Raw genomic sequence first — 27,891 nt, 5'->3', positions numbered from 1 at the left:
CGCGCGCGCCGTCTGTGGCCTTGAATGCATTCGTCACATTGATATACTAAAGACTAAAGAAAAGATGTTTTTTTTTTTATTCTTTTACAAATTAACCCTTGACTACAATCTCACCTGATGGTAAGTCATGATGCAATCTAAGAAGGAAGCGGGCTAACTTGTCAGGAGGAAGATGAAAACCCACACCCCTTTCGGTTTCTACACGGCATCGTACTGGAACGCTAAATCGCTTGGCGTACCGCCAGTAGGTCTTTGCCGGTAGGGTGGTAACTAGCCATGGCTGAAGCCATGAGCTTCAGCCATGGCTAGAAAACCTCAATTGACCCAGCCGGGGATCGAACCCAGGACCTCCGTCTTGTAAATCCACCGCGCATCCCACTGCGCCACGGGGGCCGTCAAAAATATGGTTATAAATTGTACAGCTAATAATGTCAGTTTGCCCGGAAGCTTTGGTCTCAATAACGGTCTGACAATTAGAGACATGACATCCTGTATAACTACTCGTATACTTTTGATAATGTTAAAAATATGCAATTATTAGCTGACCGCGCGGTTTCACCAGCGTGGTTCCCGTTCCTGTAGGAATACGGGGATAATATATAGCCTATAGCCTCCTTCGTCGATGAATTTGCTATCTAACACTAAAAGATTTTTTCAAATCGGAACATTAGTTCCTGAGATTAGAGCGTTCAAACAAACAAAAATCTCTTCAGCTTTATGATATTAGTATAGATAACCGCTCTAACTGCAATGCGTTGATTCATTCTGTCTCCGTATTTTGTCAAGTTTGGTTCATTCTATCTCCGTATTTTGTGAAGTTAACACAACTAAAGTCATTGTTGGTACATTTCAAATTCAGTGTACTTGCGTGCGTTATTTCGTGTAAAAATTGTTTCATTTTGGTTAATGTAAATTATTAATAAATAGATCTGGTGGCCTATTCACTAGTTTGGTCTTTGTTATCAACCTACATATACATACAGTATGTGGTTGACATTTCTCAATAGAAATGTCATCTACCTACTATATATTGAAATGTGTGAATTATTGAATATATATTGAATACCCATGACATTTGTTAGTGACGTTCCACCAATGTAAGACAAATTTTTATATCCACTTCCTGTATCTCCTAAGACAATATTATCTTAGTAAGCTGTTGTAAATATCATTCATAACGTGATGATTTAAGAAGATTACAATACATTATACATTAACCATAACAGGTATAGATTGACTATTTTTAAAACTACCTATGAATAAAACGACGAATGCACCTAATGAATATTTTTTTCAAAATACATTGAGTATATAAACGTGTTATCTATGGTTTAGTGTATCAATGTTCTAACCACAGACAGAGATGTTATTTCCATATGAGATAAAAAATATGATTTTTAAAACACTCTTGATAGCAAAAAGTATAATCACACGGTAGGTGCACCATAACTATAAGTTTACGTAGGTTTGAGGCACTAAAAAGATTTATAAAATCGGCAAAGTGCGTGTCGAGCCATGCGCAGTGTTGGGTTCTGTAGGTGTTCGCTTCCAAAGCAGACTTTGGTTGGTCGTATACAATTCTATTAATTTTAATCGCTACTTACCTGTGTTAGTTCTTCTTTTCATTTAATTATATTCTACTTTATTTACAACTTTAAGGGCAACTTAAGGCGTACCTACCCTTCAAATCTCATCTTACTATCCAGCGATGTTTCTGCACTCTCCCAAACCCCGGTAACGCCGCTGAGTTTATTAAAAGCCTATTAGGTATATACAATCAGAAATGAAAAATATCTCGGCGGTAGTACATCCACAAAATGATCTATACTACTACTAAATTGTAATGATAACGATTGGTTCATTGAGCCTTACAGTTTATAAACAAGCTCAGTCATCAGAAAGGTTATCGCATTTAGAATTACATAAATTGAGTCTTTGTATTGACTAAACACATCAGTTCTTGTTGTAGTTAACAATGGATCTTGTTTTCAACAGCTCCTTGTAAATCCTTCCAATAAAATTTTCCAACCAATATTATGTTAAGATTATAGCTTGGAAGCTTCGCGGTAATATATTTGATATTAGTAGGATAGGATAAAATTATAATGCTTACACTAGTCGAAAACCTTGTGCACGTCCCTGCTTCTGAGGCAGATATCTTACGATGTTATGTTTAAAACACTAGCCTGAAGCACTAGTGTAGATCACTTCACAGTAAATAGGTGAGTGGCGGGTAATGCGTAAACACTTGTGAAAATTAGATAACAAAATGGTTCTCTATTTTCTTTAGCACATCATCATTATCAACTCACATTTGGCTCACTGCTGAGCTCGAGACTCCTCACAGAATGAGAGGGGTTAAGCCAGTACGCATTGGGCCAGTCCGCATTGGGCCAGTCCACCACGCTGGCCCAATGCGGATTGGCAGACTTCACACACGCAGAGAATTAAGACAATTCTCTGGTATCCAGGTTTCATCACGATGTTTTTCCTTCACAATTTGAGACTCATTTTATTTAATTTCTTAAAATGCACACAACTGAATAGTTGGAGGTGCATGCCCCGGATCGGATTCGAACACACACTCTCCGGTATCGGAGGCAGAGGTCACATCCACTGGTCTATTACGGCTCTTAATGTGATTAATCTACCAACTCTTATTAAGGAACTGTGGAGCAGAAAATATAATTGTTGTAGGGATAATAACGAACATGGAGCAAAGGCAAAATGTGAATTGTAGGTACAGTCAAGAGAAATTTGCAGCTTATATTTGTAACTCGAGTGTACTACATACATCTACGGTAAATAATGTTAATTGACAGGTTTAAAACAGGACGTTAGACGTCATTTCATTGGGAAGCTAAGGGTGATAATCCACTATGATCATAATATGATAAATAAAACCACATAAATATTGTTTTAACTAATTTAATATCCAAATTCAGACTTTGGCGATTTTTCGCTGTAGACTTTCACGCTGGGTGAGGCGTACACTGAGTCGATGAGCTGTTTGAAGCTGGGATACTGTTGCTCCAGGTCGGGCATCTGCAGCATCGTCTTCAGGTAGTCGAATGAACACGCAAACACGAAGTCTGCCCAGGTTAGCTGGAATCAAAGAATTTACAAAAATCTGATTATTTTTAAAGTGACACTTCTTTAGGCGCATGAGGGTAAAATTTTTACAGATGTAACGTCACGCCGGTATGCAACGGAAGTGTCGAAAAAGAGAGAGAGAGCGATCGAGACCGATTGAGAGAGAGTAAGACAGGGCGAACGTAGCATGAAGCAACTAGCCGTGGAGTGAGAGTAGGGAGCAAGCAAGTGAGAAAGATTGAGAGAAAAAGTGAGACAGAGCGAACGTCGTATCACGCACAGTGCTATGGTGTGAGAGGTGGGAGAGAGCTATAGTGAGAAAGATTGAACGAGAGAGAGAAATCGCGCAATGTAAATAATTAAGAAATAAATTGAAAAAAAATAATTTATAATTTACATTAATTTTCAACACTTTTTATATTTTAATGACAATTAAATTCCTAACCTATCTTCCTTTTCCCCTTCCTTTTAGTCTCAGAAAGCTAAAGTTTTAGATTTGTATAAATATAAACAAGATTTATAAATTAGTTCGCCAAAGAAGTTTCACTTCTGACATGTGTAGGTACTTTGTACGCACGCATTTTTTTTTTGAGTGTGTTCTCAAAACTCAATTAATTAATTGGACATACTTTCCCTGCTGCCAGATGACCGTTGTTTTTCTTAATAATTTCATCCAATTTCTTTAGGCTTTCTGGATATACTTTCTTAAGGTTTTCCTTGTGTTTCTTAGCCTTCAACTCCTCATCAGATTCATAGTGAGCCGATATTGCCTCTGAAAACAAATGTATATTTATAACAGAGTTAATTACTATTCACGGTATCAGCTCCCTGGGGAGAAGTTCCTGTAAGATTGTCGAGACTTACTGGGGCCTATGTCCTATTCCAGATTATAATATATCTCTTCGATTTCAGTTTGTTGTGGTCTCTTCTCCGACCAAGACGCTTTGGAACCCTCGTAACTTTAATTTTAAGGTTTCGATTTTACTTGCCACCATTAAATTAAATTATGACATAACTTGACGTTTTAAAGGTAGTTGTAAACTAAGCCTAATTAAATTTGATTTTTTTTGAATTTACGCCCAATTTTAGGCAGATCATGATCAGATCATGATCAGCTATATATTTGTGAAATGCAATGTTTCTGAGAGATAGAAAAATAACTTTTTAGTTACCCGACCTGGTAAACTTTTTAGTCACACAAAGACGCGGACAACTAACAGAATGTTTCTATTTCGAATTTCGCGTAGTAAAACTAGTTAGAAATAAAATATCAATATCAGATTCAAATCCATAACTGTCAATCCACATCAAAGAACCCAATCATCTCTTTCATTTAGGAGAGAGTATGTTTATTCTCGTTTAATGACTCACTCAAATAAACTGATGATTGTCGTACCTATAATCATAATTATATCTATTAGTACCCGACTGCAAGAAGGGTTATATTTTTTCTACCATTATGACCAGCTTGCTGCTTTGGATTCAGTGGATAAACGTGCTAGAAAACTCATTGGCATTTAGGTAATAACAAACTCTAAACTTAAAACTTTAGTTGCCCGTCTATCGGTGTTCTACTAAAATATATTTCAGGGAGTGCGCTCAGGAACTGTTCGATCTTGTGCCACCTTCGTCATACCACAGGACTGCCAGGCATCACAGATATCTGCACCGCTACGTCGTCGATATTCCTCGGACGCGTACTAAGCGGTTTAGTTATACGCGCTGCAAATATGTGGAATACTCTTCCAGCTTCCGTTTACCCCACCACTTACAATATGGGTATCTTTAAGTCAAGAGTGAATAGGCATCTTCTAGGCAAGCACGTTCCACCATATGCAGCATCATCGCTTACCATCAGGCGTGATTGCAGCTTGCTTGTAAAAAAAAATCGTACTAGTTATTAATTCAAAAAGTTCTGCAGGGTTATTATGTAACTCGGTGTACCACTTCATCGTTTTTCATCGTATTTTCGTAATTGTGATCAACTAACATAGTTATTTCAACGAAATGATCTTGACTACGTCATTTTACATCAAACGGCAGTGATGTTTTTGTTTTACGATCAATTAACATAATTATTACAACGAAATTAAGTAATTAACGGTTTTTCGTTGAAATAATCTTACAACTTGCTCCTACCGCTTTTATATTACTGCCAGATTACGTAAAATTATGAAACTTATGTCATTTTGTCGAAAATGATAGACGTTGGCATAAACGAAAATATGATGAAAAACGTTGTAGTGACTCATTATTATGAATGGTACACCGAGATACATAATAACCCTGATGGTCTCCTTGAGAGAGTCTCCATGCCTTGCCATTCAAGAAAGCAAATGTTGGCGATGAGAAACTACGTACCATTGCGAAGATCAGTCAACAAGTCAGCATTCTGGTCGATCTCAAGGGCTTCCTCGAGGGAGTCTCCAGCGAGGCCGTGCTTATGTCCCAGGTAGCGAGCTATCGCCATGCTTTGCCCATACTTCTTGCCATCAATCTCCAGTACTGGCATCTGACCGAAAGGCATCGCTGTAAAACGATGGTTTTGTATAACAATTATTTTTGTTGATTGAAGGGCGGACAGACATAAAGACTGACAAAAAGTGATCTTAAAATTGTTCCGCTTTTTTTCCTTTTGAGGAAAAGAACCGTAAAAAACTAGCCAATTGTTTATATGTCAAATACGTTCTAGCTTCAAGCCTAATGTGTCCCCCATTAGACCTCTTTAATCAGGCCCTCTCGCAAAATCCGTTCTTAGCAGACGTCTGAAAATTATGAACTACCTCCCTACCAAATTTTCAACTCAACTTTGTACGTTAAGCGGTTTTCAAGATATCGTGATGATATATATATATATATATATATATATATATATTTAGATTTTAAAGAGGTAAAGTTTGTGTCTACGTCTTTGCTGAACCGAATTTGAAAATACCACTAATACAAAGCCACGTTGTTTATGAGAGGCACAGATAAGCTATATTTTATCAGTGTCTTTACACGGAAATAGCGGGTAGAACCGCAAAGTTTTGCTAGTTTTTTAATAAAAATAGGTAAAATTCTAGAACAACAATCGACTAAGCCAAAAGCAATACATTCAGTCGACCTTGGTACACAATTGCCATTGTCGGAGACTCGATTCGCGAATTATTCTATTAGAGGATGTGTGAGACTATTTGCAATTGCATTTGATATCTCGTGTGAATAGACGATTCCTAATACATAGTCAGCGGCTGGCATAGGATTTCTGATAAGGGCAGGCATTAAAAACAGTAGCTTAGCTAACTAAGCTATTGTTTAAAACCCTTTGGGTTCAAAAAATCTGTACCTATCTAATTTTCCAGATTTTTACAGATATTAACAGATGTTTTATTTATATGTGTATAAATAGGCACATAGTAAGGTGTTCCAAAAATTATGGAAATTGCACCCCTAAAAAGGTTAACTTCCTAGGGGGTCACAATCAATCCAAAAATTGAAATTTCGGATTCTAAAACAGAGAACACAAAAAACAAAGAAACCACGCAAATGAAGTAATACTTGACTCTCTCTCTCTCTCTCTCTCAACGTCCGTTCGTCTCGCCTGATTACACTTCTCGTAATTTTAAGTCTTTCTAAAAATTACTATCATTTTCAGCCGATGGACGTCCACTGCTGGACATAGGCCTCTTGCATGGATCTCCAAGCATAACTATCTCGAGCCTGCAATCCGCTTGATGTCCTCGGTGTCACCTAGTGAGGGTCAAAAAAAAAATTACTAAACCAATACAAAAAAAGTATTACTTACACTGTTTAACAGCTGGCCACTCCTCCATGGTGACGCGTCGGTCTTCGAACTGTTCGTTGCCGTACGCTAGCAGTAGACGAGCGGGCTCGCCCAGAGCCTTGGCGTTGAAATAGTAGAACGTTGTCTTTGGCATTGTGCTGCAGAACAATACAAAAAATCTATACTTTTTTTTTTTATTCTTTACAAGTTAGCCCTTGACTAATCTCACCTGATGGTAAGTGATGATGCAGTCTTAAGATGGAAGCGGGCTAACTTGTTAGGAGGAGGATGAAAATCCACACCCCTTTCGGTTTCTACACGGCATCGTACCGGAACGCTAAATCGCTTGGCGGTACGTCTTTGCCGGTAGGGTGGTAACTAGCCACGGCCGAAGCCTCCCACCAGCCAGACCTGGACAAATTAAGAAAATCTCAATCTGCCCAGCCGGGGGTCGACAGGACCTCCGTTTTGTAAATCCACCGCGCATACCACTGCGCCACGGAGGCCGTCAAAAATATTACTTAATTATTATTAGTACTTAATATTATAAAGCGGAAGAGTTTGTTTGTTTGAACGCGCTAATCTCAGGAACTACTGATTTGAAAAATTCTTTCAGTGTTAGATAGCCCATTTATCGAGGAAGGGAACCACGCGGGTGAAACCGCACGGCGTCAGCTAGTAATCAATATAAATTCTACACATTAACGTTAGTTCCAGTTTTGACCACCGGGTTAGATGAGTTTACCATGGCTGCACTCGTTACCGTATGCGTAATCGATATACAGGGTGTTGCGGAGTATTTTCCATGTCCACTGATAAAAAAAAAGAACTTTCTAAGTTTTCATACTTAATTCAAATAATTCCACGTAACTACACGACTATCCATGTAACACACGCCTTTATCTATCCTAGCATTTTAAAATACATAATCATAGTGTTAAGACTGTCGATATCGACGTGATATTGCAACTGGCACTCCGCACTTCACTAGTAAGCTACTTCATGATATTTATCAATGAATAAGTTTGGCTAGGTCATAATATAAGGTTGCGATATAAGGGACACAATTTAAGATATATTTTTTACTCTGATAATTTAAATTTATAATAAATAAAAAAATATAAGAAATACACACCATCTATTTTAAAACACATTTTCCTTAAACATTTTTAGTTAATTTTCATAGAGAATAATATAACCCCAAAGTTATGGAAAATACTCCCGAGCATCCTGTATATTAGGTACTAGCGTATCCCACGCGTTTTTACTGTTCCCGTGATAATAAGGGGATAAAATATAGCCTATGACACTCACAAATAACGTGACTTTCTAGTTGTAAAAGAATATACAAAATCACTAGATCCAGAGATTAGGTACACACCACAAACTTTATTAGTATAGATTTATATTTATTACTTTTTTTAAACACAACCACACACTGCGTAGAACAGAGAAAGACGCTGCAACTATTCTCAGAGGCCTGAATGAATATTATATTATTTATTTGATAATACTTTAGCACTGTCACGGCCGGGTTGCTTTTCACTAAACTGATTAGCATAGTAAAAACAAAAATTATTATCACTTTTATCTGATATACCTAATCTAATCTAATAAATAAGTATAGACTGTAATAAAATAAATATATTATTAATTTTTACACATAGATAGTGTGTAGTCGTAGGATTCGTAAATAGTTTCATGTGCCCCGAAATAGGAGCCCTTGATGCATCGCTACGCTACGATAAGTATGCTTGTGTGCTTAGCTAATGTTATCGCCGCTTTCCAACGACTTGCGGTACGGACGGCTTCAGTGTGCTCGTGGCGTTCGAGCCGTCCACATCTCTTGTTGTGTAATTCTTTATGGGTTACTTGGGATAGGCGGGGAGAGTGACTTGAGTGGAAAAGGGGAGTGTTTGATATCAGTCAAAGGTACCTTTAACCCTACACACATCGTTCACAAGTGCGTGACTCCACTCAAGGTCATTCTCTGCCGTTCTAGGGTCTTATTTTGGTTACAGTTTGTTAATTAAGTTGTCCTGACAAGTGTTGTGAATCATAACCTTTGTTCGACATTAGTTTTCTTATATTTGAAATCACCTTTTGAGTCCTTTAATACTTATGATAGCTGTTATGCCTAGTTCGGACTACTTTAGTATTTTAGTCGAGTACGAACGATTTTTGGGCGGTAAATCCAATTTTTTTTCGTACTCGACTAAAATACTAAAGTAGTCTGTACGGCCTATTAGCGCTGCAGGCACGTGGACTTATTGGATGGTGAGTGGCTAGCATTACGCTCACATAGTCACAGAAGTGGTATACTTTTTTAGCCATATAAAACTATAATTTTCGCAAATGAATCTGTTCATCGAAATAGTTTTTATAACGAAAATATTTTTCGAAGATTGTTTTTGTTTTTTGTGTGTTGGTTGCAGGTCGACCCCCTACCAGGTAGACTGACGTCAACAAGCGAGTCGCAGGAATTCGCTAGATACAGGCGGCTCAAGATCGTAATGTTTGGAAGTCCCTACAAAAGTCCTATGTCTTGCAGCGGACGTCCATTGGCTCATATGATGATGATGATGGTGGTGAATGTATGTTACTCGATAGTAACACAAAATAGATTATATTCCCATAGGTACCTATTTCCGTAAAAACGGGAACTACGCGGGTGAAATTCCCGAAATTCTCTGAGATATATTTAGGAAGTATGACGTAAAGTCAGCCATTGACGGTCAATTATTCTCACGTTTCTGCAGCGCAAACGGCGGCGAAGACGTTTCATAAGTCGAGCCGTCATGCACGCAGCGTCCAATACACGATCAGTTATAGATCGTGGGTGCTGCAGAAACGTGAGAATAATTGATCGTCAATGGCGTGCATACAACATTTTACTATAACTATATTATGTAATCGCAGTATTTAAAATTGCTTGACAACCGTTACGAAATCATATCTAAGTAGAATATTGATAAGAAAGAAAAGAACATTGATAAGAACCGAAACTGATAACTATTAACATAATATTCAGCCTGTTAACGCTATTAAGATAAAAAGCTAGGAGGGGGTCTGCACAAAGTAGGTAAAATCAAAGATTTTATACTATTAGATATGCCACTATTAGATATGTCGAAACTGAGGCGAACAAAGGTTGCTTATTGTCTTAATTTCATTTACTCGCATAGTAAACAACGAAAGTTATTTAAACAAATCGCGGGTAAAACCGTGCGTCCATACTTATATTTATAGCTGAAGAGTTTGTTTGTTTGGTTGAACGCACTAATCTCAGGAACTACTGGTCCGATTTGAAAAATTCTTTCAGTGTTAGATAGCCCATTTATCGAGGAAGGCTATATATTATCCCCGTATTCCTACGTGAACGGGAACCACGCGGGTAAAACCACGCGGCGTCAGCTAGTCTATACTAATATTTAAAGCTGAAGACTTCGTTTGTTTGGTTGAACGCGCTAATCTCAGTGGTCCGATTTGAAAAATTCTTTTAGTGTTAGATAGCCCATTTATCGAGGAAGCTTATACATATATATTATCGCCGTATTCCGATGGGAACGGGAACCACGCGGGTGAAACCGCGCGGCGTCAGCTAGTCTAATAATAATAATTGTTACAATATCGCTATGTAGGGACATAATAGATAACAATAGATACTTATTAACAATATATTGGATAAAATACGTACATTGAGCACAGATAATGGTGTATGAGCTACCTACCTATTGATAAAATGGAAATAAATAATGATAAAACGGGATCGAAGGCTCTATCATCAGACACGGGAGTTTACACTCCATGGTCTTACGACCACCAACTTCGAAAATTTCTTGGAAGAAAAGCCCAATATTTCATAGCTTTGTAAACCTAAAAATTTTGTAAGAATGTTGAAAAAGGATTAATAAAAAGGCTTTATTATTATTATTATTATACGAATTCTGTACATTGAAGATATCTTGAAAAATTTTATTGCAGGGCATTATACTATCGATACTGAAGCCAATTTTTTTTTTGCCTATCCGGCTAAATACGAAATATAATGGAATTCAAAATTTTTTTAAATTAATTCTCTTAAGTGGCGAAATAGGACTTGAAAGCCTGGACGCGGACGAAGTCGCGGGTTTCCGCTAGTAAATAATATAAGTGTTGGGTGAAGGATAATTTAGGTAGTCAGAAGGAAGACATTATTGACATACCTACAAGCCAAAAACTGCAAGTCATGATTACCATCTGAGTTTATCTACCATGAGTAACGTCTCGAAATGGTATTTTATTCATTAGATGTCTACCTAACTACTTTTGTATGATTTAAGATGAGATCTAGACAATGTGATGACGTAGGTAACTACTTGATAACAATTTAGTAAGACCGGATTTTATGTTTGCATAACTAGATAGGTTAGTATTTAAAAATATACGATGTTTCCGCTAATACATCTAATCGTGTCTCGTATTTAGTTGGATGAATTTTAGTACCTTAATACAATTTGTGAGTGAGCCTGTCATAGTCACACTTTCCTCGTTTTATAAAAGCTGCAAGTATTTCAGGTCATGCTTCTAGGTAAGCATCTATAAGGTTTAGGCTGTGGTGATTAACGAACCCTAAAAATTCTAGAACAAAAGCCACTGAATGTAGCTAGTCTATGCTCACCATCATCTCCTTTCCCTTAATCTTGAAATGGGTTTTTTTATTAATTACAAGTTAGGCCTTGACTACAAACAATCTCACGTGATAGCAAGTGATGATGCAGTCTAAGATGGAAGCGGACTGACTTTTTAGGGGGAGGATGAAAATCCACACCCCTTTCGTTTTCTACACAACATCGTACCGGAACGCTAAATCGCTTGGCGGTACGTCTTTGTCGGTAGGGTGGTAACTAGCCACGGCCGAAGTCTCCCACCAGCCAGACCTGGACCAATTAAGAAAATCTCAGTCGGCCCAGCCGGGGATCGAACCCAGGACCTCCGACTTTGTAAATCCACCGCGCACCACTGCGCCACGGAGGCCGTCAAAATATGTCAATCTTCTCCATTCGTCTCTACCTACTCGTCAACTTATCATCCACTCCCTTTTCACACACTCCGGCCATCTCTTCTTTGGCCTTCCTTTCCTCGTGTCCTTCCACTTGCAAATTCAACATTTTTCTACCTACTACTCTTACCTTTTCCTCAATTTTTCTGTCACTGGCGCCACTTTCAGACTTCCTCATAAATTATTATTTTACTGTATACAGGATGCTCGGGAGTATTTCCCACAACTTCAAGGTGTTAACTAGTCTAACTAACTAACTCACTAACTAGTCCACTTATAGGAGTCACTGCGTAACTAATATTTTTTTAAACTAAAACCTTTTTATTTTCATACAACGTAATTCAAATAATTCCGACTATCCATGAAGACACGCCTTTATCTATTCTTGCATTTTAAAATACGTAAAACTTAGTTGTCATAATTATAAGGATGCGTAGGGACACATTTTAAGATCTATTTACAAAGAAATATTATTTACCCACCCCAAAAATATTAATTTTAGAACACATGTTCCTTGATTATTTTTAATTAATTTTCGATAAAGAATATAACCCCAGAGTTATAGAAAATACTCCCCAGCACCCTGTATATATTTTTTTTACTCTAATTTTATAAATGGAGGAAAATTTTGGTTTTTTGTTTGCATTGAATATGCTCTAAAACTATTACACCGATTTGAGAAATTCTTTCACCATTAAAATCGTAGATTATCCCTGATCAACATATATGTATATTATCCCCATATTCCTACAGGATCGGGAGCTGTGCTGCTGAAACCGCATGACATCTGCTAGTGGAAAATAAAACAAAAAACAAGTTCACAAAAATAGTTTTATTTCACTATTTAGTGCACATTATATGTTATCACTTGTAACAATAATCATTTTTCTTTTAAATATAATATTTTAGTGCAACTAATATAACACAAATATACTGTAATACTAAGTCCAACACTTGTTCCTGAAGTGTATGAAAAGCACTCACTTTTCATACACTTCAGGCACAAGTGTTGGACTTCTTAATACTATAAACGAATATTTATTGTGCAAGTTACACAAAACTAAAGTTCTCGAGTATTCTAAAATATTCTAATTGTTAAATTTGAAATTCTCGAATAATTAAAATTCTCCAATTTTTGAGTGTTCAAGTTGGGTGACATAGCACTGGTTACATACTCAGAGGCACAATTATCCGCCCTCATTAATAGTATATTAAAGTGGGTGGATAATTGCGCCTCTGAGTATATTTAATACACTACATAATATGAAATGCTTTAATAATACCAGAAATTAGAATCAGGCCTGATTTAAATACTGAATTAGGCTTATATACGATAGTAACATTAACACACTTCAAAAAAAGTGAGTTCTCTATTTCCACTGAATCTTTTACTGTAGTATAATTTCTGTTGATAGAATTTACCAAAAATTAATGAACAGTCTTTTTCTCAATCGGACAATAATACCAGATTTTTTTATCTGTAACTGTTTACCATAATAGCAACAAAAATTAATAACTGCATAACCAAAACAGTAAAAAATTATCCGAAAAGTATAAAATTGCGGGTAGTTTTAAAAACTGGTCTCAGGCGCGCTGTCTACGTAGGCCTTAACCTTAGGTACCGACAATACGTTGTCTATGAGCTGCTTAAAGCTGGGGTAGGTCTTCTCCAGGTCGGGCATCTGCAGCATAGTCTTCAAATAGTCGAAAAGACCGGCGAACACGAAATCTGCCCACGTGAGCTGAAAAAAAAAACAAATTAACTAAATACCCAACGTATGGTTTAGTTAATTAGTTGTTAACTAGTATAATAGGGATGATGACTAGGTTTGAATATATTGATTTTTATGATACATTACTAATTTATACATAAAAAGCAAGATTGTCTGGATATTTGCAAAATAAATAAGATTATAAAATTTCAAAATCTATTAAAAATCTTTTATCGCAATTAGATGAAAATTCATACAGTTTTAGCTTCCTTACATTATGTGTGTCATTTTTCAATATTTGAACTATTAACATAAACGCACAAATAACAAAGTTCTTAGTAATTTTGTTTGACCGCCCATACAAATCTAACGATCATTATGACCTACGACGTCATTAAATCGTACCATTTTGTATCCGCGGCAGCGCCGCAAATCTGACCCGTTGTGCTTGGAAGTCCTTGCAAGAGGCATATGTCCAGCAATGGACGTCCACGTTAATGATGACGACACAATGTTCTTTGTCGGTTATTTACCTTTCCCAAAGCGAGATGCCCGTTGTTCTTCTTGACAATCTCGTCCAACTTGGCCAACAGTGTGGGGTACAGGTTAGCGGAGAAGTCGGCGTGTTTCTTTGCCTTCAGCGCCTCGTCGGGCTCGTACTGCACGGCGGCCGCTTCTAAACATTATAACAATAAGAATAAGAATAAGAATAAGAATCATTTATTTGCAAGAAACATTACATTTAGTTATACAAAGATGTTCTTATGTATTAGGTAACAATGTTCCACCATTAATAGGTATACAAATGTTTATTGTTTAATTAATTAAATTAAAATTTAATGACATTAAGTTTAAAAGAAATATAATTAATACTATTTTTTTGAAGCATCAGCAAAGTACTCTTCTATGGAGTAGTAACATTTTTCTATTAGAAAATTTTTAAGATTTTCTTTAAGTGTAGGTTTGCTTATGCTTCTGTTTGACAGCTGTTGTGGCAAGTTGTTATAGATTTTTGGCGCCATATGCAAAATACTTTTATTAAATTGTGCAGATAAATGCGCAATAACAATACATAATCTATCTATCTATACTCATAACTAGCTGACGCCGCGCGGTTTCACCCGCGTGGTTCCCGTTCCCGAAGGAATATGGAGATAATATATATCCTATAGCCTTTCTCGATAAATGGGCTATCTAACACTGAAAAAAATTTTCAAATCGGACCAGTAGTTCCTGAGATTAGCGCGTTCAAGCAAACAAACTCATCAGCTTTATAATATTAGTATATATATTTAAACTTTTTAACACGTCAAATTATGTACATTGAAGATATTTTTAAAATTTTTGTTGGTTATAATCGATATTGAAGCCAAAAATATTTTTTTTAGATTTTTTGTCCCTCTGTCTGTCCGTGATTTTCTTGGTTGGGCATCACGCTGAAACTACTGAATGAATTCAAATGAAACTTGGCGCGGGTTAGACCATAATACGGAGAAGGTTATAGGATACTTTATATTGCGATAATAAAATAAGAAGAGTGAATTATGGGTTGAAAGTTAAGACATTTTTAGAGTTACTGTTGTTAAAAATTTGTTCATACATCATAAAAAAATACGAAATATAATGTGATTCAAAAATTTTTAAATGCAACCCCTTAAGTGGTGAAATAGGGCTTGAAAGTTTACATTGATTTCCACGCGGATGAAGTCAAAAAAGTCAAAAGTCAAAATTCATTTATTTCAAATAGGCTTAGTTTACAAGCTCTTTCGAAACGTCAGGTAATAATATTAAACTTAAAATAATGGTGATAATAATTATTCGAAAACTTAAAATTAAAGTTACGAGGGTTCCAAACGCGCCTTGGTCCGAGAAGAAGCAAACTCAGCCAGGTTTATCCTTTTTTAGTTTATCACATAATATATGGTATATAAATAGCCTGTCATGTAATACATTTCATTTCTAAGCAATTTTGTCATTTACGTAACCATTGACATTATAATACGACTTTTCTATAAGCATACGTTTAATAAAAACTTTGAACTTAAGTTACGAAGTCGCGGGCGTCTGCTAGTTTAAAATAAACATGACATGCTCACATCCACTGCTAATGTGAGAATTACTCAGATATCTGACCACGTATCCTGGCTCCGCCCTTGTTATTCAGGTAAACAAAGACAAGTCACTTACTCGCTCTAATATCATTAAGGAACTCGACGTTCTGGTCAATCTCGAAGTCCTCCTCGAGGTCGCCCCCCACTAGTCCGTACTTGCGGCCGAGGTAGCGTCCAATGGCCAGACTCTGTGCGTACTTCTTTCCATCGATCTCCAGCACCGGCATCTGACCGAATGGAGTCGCTGAAAAAGAGTTATTTGTTGATCATAGACGCCCAAAGGTTTCACCCGCGTAGTTCCCGTTCCTGTAGGAATACGGGGATTGAATAAAGGCTATCTTAATCGGCGAAGATGTGGCTTTCTAATGGTGAAAGAATTATTTAAATCGGTCGAGTAGTTTTTGAGTTAAATCGTAACAAACAAACAAAAAATCTTAAATTTTTTATAGTATTAGGTTAGATTATTATTAACTAGCCGACGCCCGCGACTTCGTCCACTTAGAATTATGTTTTTGGATGGATTTTTCCAGGGTGAAAAGTAGCCTATTTGTAATGAAATCTATTACCATTCCAAATTACAGCCAAATCGCTTCAGTAGCCAAAGCGTAGCGTAGGAACAAACACACACACACATACACACAAACTTTCGCCTTTATAATATTAGTGTGAAGTGTGATAATACAAATTGCTCTACGTACTAGCGTAAATAATCGCTGAGCCAATGCCCCGCCCACATTAATAGGCTATATAACTAGGGGCGATAGGACGAGGAGCATGAAATGCGGCAGGACAAGTAAACGTTGCCACTCTACGTCACTGCCTCATTCCCACATGCCACTCGTCTAGAGTGCGGCAGGCAAGCAATGCGTAATACATTCAAATGCTTCCCGGAATAGAAATACCTATCAAATATAATTGCGAAACTGTAAAGTGGTAAAATTCCACAAAAACACATTGTGCTTGTTGCAAGCGACTACGTAAACAAATAGCAGTAAATCAGTAAACAAAGCCACAGTTGGTGTAGCTACGAGTGTGTATGTATGTATTGTGTACATAATCGCACGTTGGTGATATTACATCAAGTTTATCTGTTACCATGCTGGTACCATAGACTTCTAAAATAGACAGACGGTATCTCGCTGTCAAGCAACTGAAGAACCATATCGCCGAGTATAATATATGTTCAAGTCTGAAATTTCCAGATCATACATTTTTAACAGACTTCCAAAAAGGAAGAGGTTCTACGTTCGGCTGTATGTATGTTTTTTTTACAATAATAGAGACAAAGCAAAAGCGGCTACTGGTCTTAATTTCATTTGAGCCGCATAGTAAACAACTAAAGTTATTTCAACAAATAATACCTAAATATTGTATACAATGTCGAGTTGTGTGTTCAGGAACTGTGAAAACTGTATATACATAAATATATAATGAAATTAAACACAAAATTGTGCATAGGTGCGCTCAATGGAGTAGGTAGCTAAATTCGGATCACCTTTTGCAGTGATTTTGTAGGCACGTAATACAACTACAGAATAAAATATATGAAATTAATAGTTGTCTGTCATAGTAATATGTGCATCTGTGTTCGACATGCACACAGATGCACATATTACTATGTGTGCGTAAACATTTGCGAACTGGCATCGTTGGGGTGTGTCAATGTTTCGTTCAGTGGACGGTATCTGGACTTTTTATTACATCTATGGCTGATACGATGTGAGTTGTGTTGTGACTCACTCTATTGTAGGTCGCGCGGTTACTATAGCTGCCATGTTTGTGTCAAGCTACTCTAATATGTACCAGGACTACGCCTACAAGTATTATTAGTGTGTATTATTGATCAGTCAGAAGGCCGAAGCGATAAGCCAAAAGCTGAAAGCAGCTGCTCTTACCGTTATAAAATACGATATGCAATGAGTTAAGACCTTCGTGGCTTTGTTAGGTAGCAGATCGTCTATTATTCTCAAAGAACAAAAGGTATTCTGATGGGCCGACAAAATAGATAATGATGATGATGTCCTGTAGATACGATAGACATTCTATACATACGAGTAGGTATGGATGCTCCGGTTTCGGGGTGAAACGTACGTAGAGAGTATTTTGTCGGACCTGGGTGACGTTGTCGCATGGGTTCGTCGACATTTCGCGAATGATAGCAAAATAAATAAATCATTATATAATCATGATGAACTTCCGCAAAGTAACGCCTTCTTCTATCCAATATTTAAAGTTTTCATGTCACGTCTCAAAAAAAAAAGATTTTTTTTTTTCAATCTAGTAGAACGATAATAATGATCTATCTAAGACCATTTTAAAAAAAGTGTCAACTAGCCTATTGCTTTAATAGCATATAGGCTAATCCAGGACTGGCCGTTGACTCCCTAACGGGATCTCAGCGGCGTAACCAAGGGTATGATGGGGGGTGAAAAATGAATGATCACGTACATGGTTTGAACTCCAGCCACTGCTCCATGGGTACCCGCTTGTCTTCGAACTCCTGTCCGCCGTACGCGAGCAGCATGCGGATGGACTCGCCCAGCGCCTTCACGGGGAAATAGTAGAACACCACGTTCGGCATCTTCCTGCAACAACAGTAACCTCATGAATACAATCATGCCTCATGGAAAACAATGATGAGGTCTATCTAATACCGTGCGATTTTGCCCGCGTGGTTCCCGTTCCCGTAGGAAAACAAGGCTAATATATAGCCTATAGCCTTCCTCGATAAATGGGCTATCTAAAGCTGAAAGAATTTTTCAAATCGGACCAGTAGTTCCTAAGATTAGTTCAATCAAACAAACGAACTCTTCAGCTTTATATATTATAGAAGTAAGTATAGATAAAGCGCAGTTGCCTTGAAGGTGCTCAAATTATACGTGTCAGGAAACGCCGGAAGGGTATTCCACAACTTGTCAGTTCTTATTAGAAACGTTGACGCAAAACGTTTCGTGCGGGTTGACTGGACGTCGACAACAAAAGGATGCCATTTTTACGGCGTCTCCAAATACCAGTGGCGTAGCTAGGCGTGGGCGAAGCGGGCCCTGCCCACGGCCGCGCATTGTAAGGTGCCTCGCGAGAATGAGGGATGGTTTTACTGACTTCAAGGAAAAAAGGAAAATTGCAGACATATTTATATGTATTTTAGATATAAACGCGAAAGGTTCAGGAAATCATCTGACAAAAGGTGATCAGGAAATCTAGAAAATGGCTTGATGTAGGTATAAAGTTGAAATTTTGCGGGGAGCCAAGTACCTAGTTGATAGTAGTAGACGTCAACTAAGAACAGATTTTGAGAGAGATTTTGGATATTAAGGAACTCTGAGGGCAAATGAAGTCGCAGGCGTCCGCTATTTTACAATATCTACCCTCAAATTGAAACTAATAATTTTCAGCGGCGCAATTTTCGTGACTGGATCCAAAATTTCGGCAAACACTTTTTTAAACATGGTAGAAATATTGAAATGTCCATTTAAGTGCGGATATGACTGAATATCCCAATATCGGTCATTGATTTGATGCCTCTGATACCAATTCCTTTATTTATTTTTTATGAGTTACCTAGGAGTGTAGCTAGCGCCGTATCAGCCGTATCAATAATACGGGGCCCCCGGATCACAGGGGCCCCTTACGTGTGAAAGCAAACAATAGTAAAATGTAGGTAGTTAGAAACATCTTATACAGGATAAGTCACAGTCATATTTATTTTAAACGAGCACTCCTGTCTCTTTTGTAACAGCGGTTACCATAATTATAGGAGAATTTTTTAACTGCCTTTAGCAACTAAATAACTTCGGACAATTTAATATTATTAGAAAGAAAGGCCAATAACCGCATAAATATTTTGAACACGGCCCTAGTACCTAGGTAGATAGATAAAAAAAATATGTAAATAAATTATTGAACACAATACAAAACATAATTGCACATTGTACAATGTACATATTTGAATTATAAATACCAGTATGATTTATATAATATTCAAGACCCGATCATCGATTTTAACCCGACGCGACGGCGATGGGATTAAAACAATATTCTCATGAAAATAGAAGGTACAAAATTTGCCGGCCGGCGAGCCGGCGACCGGCGTGGAGCCGTGGAATACGGAAATAACATTCATATTTTGTAAACTGGCATTCGATAGCAGTTAGTTAGTACATTTATCTACGTTACAATGAAATAAATAACAATTAGCGTAACAAATGCAATTATAAAATTGAATTTTAGCTAAAATAACTTACGTTAGAATATTCGAGCTAATACGACGTCCAACAAATATAAGATTCTTCAACAAACTGAAAGTGAAACGTCAATTTTGTCAAACGATTTACGAATAGGAAACTGTGTCACAAACGTCAAATGAAGAACTGTGTCAAACTGTCAAGTAAATATCATTAGTCAACGTCAAGTCAAGTCAACTGCCAGTGTCAAATAAAAGCAAGTCAAACTGTCAAACTCAACATTCAAGTTCAAATAAAAAATTTGGGAAAAATGCTGTCATTTGTCACTTCGCTCATAACGCCTTTTAATTTTCAAAGTGATCGATACTAAATGCCGATATTTTTGTACTCGATACTCTAAAACCCAATGTTGCCAGAAGGTTACTTTTGTAACCTTTTGACTGCATTGGTAACTTTTAGGTTACATTAATAAAAAGGTTACTTTTACGTGATATTTCGGAATTTTTAAATTAACTTACAATTTCGTATATCTAAAACAGAACGGTCGTTAAATCAAGAAATGCGGACAAATGCTCAAGAACTCATCGATGTTTCTGTGTCAATCTCACTATAAATGAAGACGTTACAATTGACGTTGCGAAATAAGCAAGTTGCAGTCACATTGAATTTCTTAAAAAAATCAAGTATGAATTTAAGAAATTAACGTCTATTGTTTTTTAAATTGTATTTTTCTTATCCCATAAGTAAAAGGCAAACAATCAGGGCCTTACTTAAGATGATTCTATTTACGAGTAAAATCTCCTTCGGTTTGTAGTAATTTAGTACTTGGCTAGTATTCGTAACAGACAGATATTAAAAAAAAACAAAATTACTTTAGCCCCCAGAGGCTGAAATGGTGGTTTAGCCATGCTGTGGAACGCAAAAAGCAAGAGTAGTAGTAGTCAAAAGGTTACTTTTTACACAAAAAGGTTACTTTTTTTAAAATTCCGGGTAACTTCTCATAAGATCCAACTGGCAACACTGCTAAAACCTAACAATCAGCGACAAAAAATAGTAAAAGGGTAAAGTAAGATTGAATTGGACTTGTTAAGGCACAAAAGATGCACAAAAGAGTTAGCCAGAGTTAAAAATCCAGTTTAAAAATAATTGTAAATGACAATGACGTTGACGGTTCACGGTCCATTGACGTTTCCGGTATCTTTTTAGCTGTTTGTGACACGTAATATCTACCTCCTGAGTAAATATGTTCCTTGGTATCTACTATCTATTTAATCTGTGCGTTTGTTACTTTGTGGTTTTCGGTGTCTCTGACAAGTGACGGTTGAGCAGTGTTGCCAGAAGGTTACTTTTGTAACCTTTTAGGTGATTTTTTGACTGCATTGGTAACTTTTAGGTTACATTAATAAAAAGGTTACTTTTACGTGATATTTCGGAATTTTTAGAATTAACTTACAATTTCGTATATCTAAAACAGAACGGTCGTTAAATCAAGAAATGCGGACAAATGCTCAAGAACTCATCGATGTTTCTGTGTCAATCTCACTATAAATGAAGACATTACAATTGACGTTGCGAAATAAGCAAGTTGCAGTCACATTGAATTTCTTAAAAAAATCAAGTATGAATTTAAGAAATTAACGTCTATTGTTTTTTAAATCCTTGCTCTTTAATTGTATTTTTCTTATCCCATAAGTAAAAGGCAAACAATCAGGGCCTTACTTAAGATAATTCTATTTACGAGTAAAATCTCCTTCGGTTTGTAGTAATTTAGTACTTGGCTAGTATTCGTAACAGACAGATATTAAAAAAAAAAACAAAATTACTTTAGCCCCCAGAGGCTGAAATGGTGGTTTAGCCATGCTGTGGAACGCAAAAAACAAGAGTAGTATTTGACGATAATTTTAAGTGCTATGTATTATTTTTAAGAAAAATTGTAATATTTAAAGCAGGGCCTATAAGGACTTGTATCCAAGGCCGTAAAATAAATTAAAAAAAAAAAAAAAAAAAAAGAGTAGTAGTAGACAGTAGTCAAAAGGTTACTTTTTACACAAAAAGGTTACTTTTTTAATATTTCGGGTAACTTCTCATAAGATCCAACTGGCAACACTGCGGTTGAGTTTGTTTTGTTATTTTAATTCATTGATCATTCATATTTCATTAGTATTAAGTATTTAAAAATTTCTATTTCCCTTAACCTACCGATAGCGTATAAATTTTCGGTATTTCCTATTAGTGTATTAGTGTAATTTATGCATGGTTTTTTAAATTTTATGTTATAAATAAAAAAAATAAAATTAAATATCCTGGCCAACAAAAGAAAGAACTAACATTTCCTTCAAAGTTCACATTAAACTATTTAGGCATAAAAATGAGCCAACATAGAGCAAACAGATCCTTATCGGAGAACACATGCTCTGCAGAAGTCGTGAACCAGTGTGTGAAGTTCCTTGTTTGTCGCGAAGGCAGTAAGATACCGATACGGAATTCAGATATCGATAACTTCATCGAGTCAGTTACCAAGGATAAAAGTAAGCCGAACAAGAAAGTAGTTCTTGAAAACGCTAACAAAGTGTTGAAAAGTGTAAGTGATTAACAGAACCATCCATAATGGCATTACTATCAGCCTATTGTAAAAGTCTACTATAAAACCTGACCTCTTTTCTTATAGGAAAGAAGAAGGAACTTTGACACACCATGTTATTCCAATGGTTAGTGTCAGGGTGATAATGCTTATAACCAATGATAATTTTATACTATAGATCGGTTACATCCCTACAAAATCAAAGCAAAAAGTAATCTTAATAAGCTACAACACTGAGCTCACACATGCACAATTTTGTCTTTAATTCCATTACCTATTTATGTATATATAGTTTTTACACTTCCTGAACACATAACTTGACATTGTAGACAATATTTAGGTATTATTTGTTTAAATAGAAGACATACTTACTTTCTCATTTATAATTTATAATATTTATAATATTATAAATGACTAGCGGACGCCCGCGACTTCGTCCGCGTAAAAATTGATGTAAACTTCTCTACCTCTACCTTACCCTGCTCGTAAACCTACCCAACCCTACCCTACCCTACCCTACCCCTACCTTACTCCTACCCCCTTTCGGCTGATGGGAGGCTTCAGCCGTGGCTAGTTACCACCCTACCGGCAAAGACGTACCGCCAAGCGATTTAGCGTTCTGGTATGATGCCATGTAGAAACCGAAAGGGGTGTGGATTTTCATCCTCATCCTAACAAGTTAGCCCGCTTCCATCTTAGACTGCATCATCACTTACCATCAAGTGAGATTGTAGTCAAGGGCTAACTTGTAAAGAATAAAGAATATAAAAAAAAACCCTACCGCTAACGCTAACCCTTCCCTCCCCCCACCTTACCCTACCCTAACCCTACCCGTAACCTATCCATACCCTATCCTACCCTACCCCTAATCTACCCCTACCCTATCCCTGCCTTACTCCTACCCTACCGCTAACCCTAACCCTTCCCTACCCCTACCTTATCCCTACCCTAACCCTACCCTACCCGTACCCTACCCCTACCCTATCCTACCCCTATCCTACTCCTCCCCTACCCTATACGTTCCATATCCTTCCCCGACCTCTACCTTGCCCCTACCCTACACTACCCCTACCTTATCCGTACCCTACCCTACCCTACACCTTCCCTAAATTACCCCTACCCTACCTCTATCCTACCCCTTCCCTACCTCTATCCTATCCCTACCCTCAGCAAAATTGGTTCAGCCTTTTGTGCGTGGTGCAATGACCAAAAGACTATAATTTCCCAAGCGACTTCTATGCTAATACTATAAAGAGGTGAAGTGTGTGTGGTTGTCGGGGTTAATCTCTGGATCTACTGGACCGATTTGGAAAATTCTTTTACCAATAGAAAGCTACATTATTTGCGAGTGTCATAGGCTATGTTTGGTCCTCATATTCATACGGGAACGGGAACCACGTAATTGAAACCGCGGGGCGTCATATAGCGGCATATAGCGCAATTTCAGAAATTTTGTGTTATCTCCGAAACTATATAACTAATTAACATACTGTAAAGGGCAAATCTTATCTCTATAATATCCTTGTGATTATTAAATCATTTATTTTGATAAGGATTTAAGTTTAGTTGTGTAAATAATGACGTAAACCTTAGTTTAAAATTTAAATAATTTATTAAAGTACTAAAGGTACTATATCTGCTAAAATATAAAAGATAGATATATGGTGTCGCGGACTTTTTTGTAGAACTTTTAAAGGTTCAAAAAGCCTCCATACATTTATTTCAGTTATACGCAATGGTTGAGGCAGCGCATGCGAATAAGTAAGTTTTTCGGTCTGACCTGTAAGAGAAAACCCGCGATATCTCAGTAGTTATATATATGATAGAAATATAAAATATAGCCTATAGCACTCCCCGATAACGTAGCATTCTACTGGTGAAAGAAGTTTTAAAATCGGTCCAGTAGTTCCAAAGATTACCCCATTTCAAAAAATTGTTACAAACTTACAAACTTACAAACTTACAAACTTTACCTCTTTATAATATTAGTATAGATAAATAATAAGAACTTACATTTTTTACATACATTATATTTTGTTTTAATTTTAGTTTTTATTTATTTAGTAAGTTAGAATATCTTTTGTCTGCATTTCGGCATAGGCCTCCTCTAGCTACTTCCACTGCTCTCTATCTATTGCAACCCTCCTCCGCTTTGGTCCCACTTTAAGTCGTCGTCCCATCTTAGGAGCTGTTTGCCCCGATTCCTTCTGCCATCTCTAGGGTACTGTCAACAATCTTAGCAAGTAACCCGTCCATTGCCACTTCTGCTGGTTGAAGTTGTTTATGATATTAGTATGGATTTAAAAAATTGTCATCCCTTATTTCAGGTTTATGGTTACAAGCTGGTACAACTGAAGTGCAAGGGTATACAGTACATAATGGTACTGAGCGACACATTGCCTAGTTCCAGTGTGAGGTTGCAGCCAACGTGTGTAGAGCCTGGTCACCGGAAGCTCTTGATAGCTTGTCTCACACATATATTTATGTCAGGAGGAACAGTCAAGGACAGTAAGTGACGTTACATCAATAGTATAACCTGTGTGCATTAACTTGACATCTGGCTACAAAACCTGTCTTGTAAATCCACCGTGCTTATCACTGCGCCCCGGAGGCTGTCAAAAATGATGTATAAATAACATGCTTATTATGTATGTTTGTCTCTTTACAGTAGACATGTGGCAGTTTTTGAACAGTACAAGTTTGTTGAGTGAACATGACATACAGGGAAGGAAAGTACTTACACACACATTCAAAAAACAACTGTATTTGGATGTCAATAAGGTAATTTTTAAATATATATTTTTTTAAATACTTGGCGGCCTCAGTGACCTGGTCCAGGTCACTTGCCATCAGGTGAGATCGTAGTCAAGGGCTAACTTGTAAAGAATTCTTTATGAAGTTTGACAATAAGTACACTAAATTGCCGCCACGCTCTTACTTTACCGCTGACATCTAAAATCTTGTAATTTACACATTGTGGCGCTTAACGCACAATGTTCTGAAATGTCATAAAGGTTGCATCGTACTGTACCAGAGATTAGGATATCCTGTTCTATTAAATAAATGAAAAAAAAATTATGATGGATCTTAATGTCCTGGGTTCAAGTACTGTGTTAGTGTTAAGCTTTTCCATCTTCTGACAAATTTCTAATAGCAGTTTGGAGTTGAGAAGTTGCTGAGTCAGATTCCCATGCCTTACATAGCTCAGACAGTATCATTACAATCATGTAGTGGTTGTTAAACAATAGGCCAGTTGACACCTTTCTTTAAAAGTGTTGTAAATTCTTCATTAGAGTTCACACATCAAAAATTAAATTTTTAATTTAACTTTATTGCTGGTCTATATTTTAACTGAATTTTTTGATTGAACGCGCTAATCTCAGAAACTACTGGTCCGATTTGAAAAATCTTTCAGTGTTTATATAATTAGTATAGATGTTCGGAAAAATTCAGTTTATGTAACTCAATGCAAAAAAGAAAGTGTGCCACTGATTTGTAAGGCTGAAAATAAACTAATAGTTTGTATTAATGGCTTGTCCTCCTTGCATGATCTGCAGATGTTGATGATGATGATGATGATGATGATGATGATGATGATGATGATGATTATTATTACTATTACAGATTGGACCAGATGACCAACAAAAGTGCGAGTTTAGTTGGGGACAAAGAGCTGATGAAGAAATACCAAAGGAATTCATTATAAACAAAATGGCCCAAGTAATCAATCACATATTTACTTGCTCAATGATAATTTTATACTATAGATTGGTTACGTCCTTACAAAATCACCGCAAAAAGTGATCCGAATAATAGGCTACAACACAGCGCACACATGCACAATTTTGCTTTAATTCCATTATATATTTATGTATATACAGTAGAACCCGCTTAAGACGATCACGCTTATGACGATCACGCATAAGACGATTACGCATAAGACGATTACGCTTATAACGATTTCTCGCATAATACGTCATTTTACGCCCCGGTCCCTACAACTTGAGACTTTTCATACATTTCCTAACGCTTAATACGATTTGTCATCCCGTTTAATACGCCTATATGACACACGCGTGACACAAATAAATTACAACAGAAGATCAGGACGTCGTTTCAATAAGGTTGCAGGACAAGACTAATACATGATATCCTAAAGAACGGAAAGACCCTGACAGCAAACGACCCTTGCCATGATGCAATTCTAAATTGAAAATTTACTTCCTGAACAAACAACTCGACATTGTAGACGACATTTAAGAAATGTTTTTCCAAATAACGTTCGTTGTTGACCACAACTAACATTGAGTTGTGTATAAATTTCCTCTTTTGAGCGCCTCATTTGTCATGCGCTAGTAACACATCTAACAGTATTTAATATCATTGGACTTACTACACTTACTCATCCCTCTTCAAGTTTTCTTATCTATGGTACTTTGTACTGCGATTATCGCGCTATCACCATATGTTGTCTGTGCTATCACACTAATATTATAAAGGCGAAAGTTTGTGTGTGTAAGTGTGTATGTTTGTTCCTCCTTTGCGTTTCGGCTAATGAAGCGATTTGGCTGAAATTTGGAATGGAAATAGATTTTACTCTGGATTAACACATAGGCTACTTTCATCCCGGAAAAATCCATGGTTCCCGCGGGATTTGTAAAAAACTGAATTCCACGCAGACGAAGTCGCGGGCGTCCGCTAGTTCATACATAAAAAGCAAAGATTGACTGGATATTTGAGAATAAATAAGTATATAAAATTCCAAAATCTTTTATCGTAATTAGATGAAAATTCATACAATTTTAGCTGATTTTAGCTTCCTTACATTAAATGTGACATATTTCAATATATTATGAACTATTAATATAAAAGCACAAATAACAAAGATATTAGTAATTTTGTTTGACCGAATCTAACGATCATTAAATCTTACCATTTTGTATGGGGCGTTTTTCAGGGATCCGCGGCAGCGTCGCAAATATGATCCTTTAAAACCCTATAACTCCGAAAGTAATGATCGCATCGCTTTACTTTTAGCATACTCCTAATGTATATACAATTTAAAAAACTGCCATCATCCCTATTGGTGGACTGGATGAAAGGTATTTGTAGATATTTCTAGGATTTTTCTTAATATAACTATGTATATATTTTATATTTCAGGCATTCGAGACGGAACCCCAATACTGGAGGAAACAGTACAGATACTCACAAGAGAATCCTTCGAATGTTTCTGAATAAATGTTATCGGAGGTTTTATTTTTTTGTAAATTTTGAATAGTGTTTGTATTATATTTTTTAAACATTTTTAATAATTAAAAAAAAGATAAATAAATAAATGAGAGAGAATAAAACCATAATTCTTAATAGACTTTACTATGACCGACTAACGGACAATGGACT

General features: G+C 36.7%; 3 protein-coding genes across 3 annotated transcripts; 1 reads left to right on the top strand and 2 right to left on the bottom strand.

Annotated features, from left to right (window-relative positions):
- Nucleotides 1-2,928: 2,928 nt before the first annotated feature.
- On the bottom strand, nt 2,929-7,013 carry LOC112054651 (glutathione S-transferase 2-like). Its single transcript, XM_052887586.1, has 4 exons — nt 6,881-7,013; nt 5,455-5,622; nt 3,723-3,865; nt 2,929-3,105 (listed from the first exon to the last, which is right to left on the bottom strand). Exons 1-4 carry the CDS (start codon nt 7,011-7,013, stop codon nt 2,929-2,931), a joined length of 621 nt encoding a protein of 206 aa, XP_052743546.1.
- Nucleotides 7,014-12,717: 5,704 nt separating this feature from the next.
- On the bottom strand, nt 12,718-20,126 carry LOC112054656 (glutathione S-transferase 2). The gene is made up of 5 exons (XM_024094505.2): nt 19,968-20,126; nt 18,172-18,308; nt 15,800-15,967; nt 14,146-14,288; nt 12,718-13,642 (listed from the first exon to the last, which is right to left on the bottom strand). The coding sequence occupies exons 2-5, from the start codon at nt 18,302-18,304 to the stop codon at nt 13,472-13,474; spliced, it is 615 nt and encodes a 204-aa protein (XP_023950273.1). The 5' UTR covers nt 18,305-18,308; nt 19,968-20,126; the 3' UTR covers nt 12,718-13,471.
- A 1,896-nt stretch (nt 20,127-22,022) lies between these two features.
- Nucleotides 22,023-27,848, top strand: LOC112054647 (melanoma-associated antigen D2). The gene is made up of 5 exons (XM_024094494.2): nt 22,023-22,488; nt 24,816-24,996; nt 25,157-25,269; nt 26,113-26,208; nt 27,652-27,848. Exons 1-5 carry the CDS (start codon nt 22,276-22,278, stop codon nt 27,727-27,729), a joined length of 681 nt encoding a protein of 226 aa, XP_023950262.1. The 5' UTR covers nt 22,023-22,275; the 3' UTR covers nt 27,730-27,848.
- Nucleotides 27,849-27,891: the final 43 nt, after the last annotated feature.

This window comes from Bicyclus anynana, chromosome 19, assembly GCF_947172395.1.
Source record: "Bicyclus anynana chromosome 19, ilBicAnyn1.1, whole genome shotgun sequence".
Taxonomy (NCBI): Eukaryota; Metazoa; Arthropoda; class Insecta; order Lepidoptera; family Nymphalidae; genus Bicyclus; species Bicyclus anynana.
Note: the sequence above shows the minus strand (reverse complement) of the source record. Positions and strands in the feature narration are given on the sequence as shown.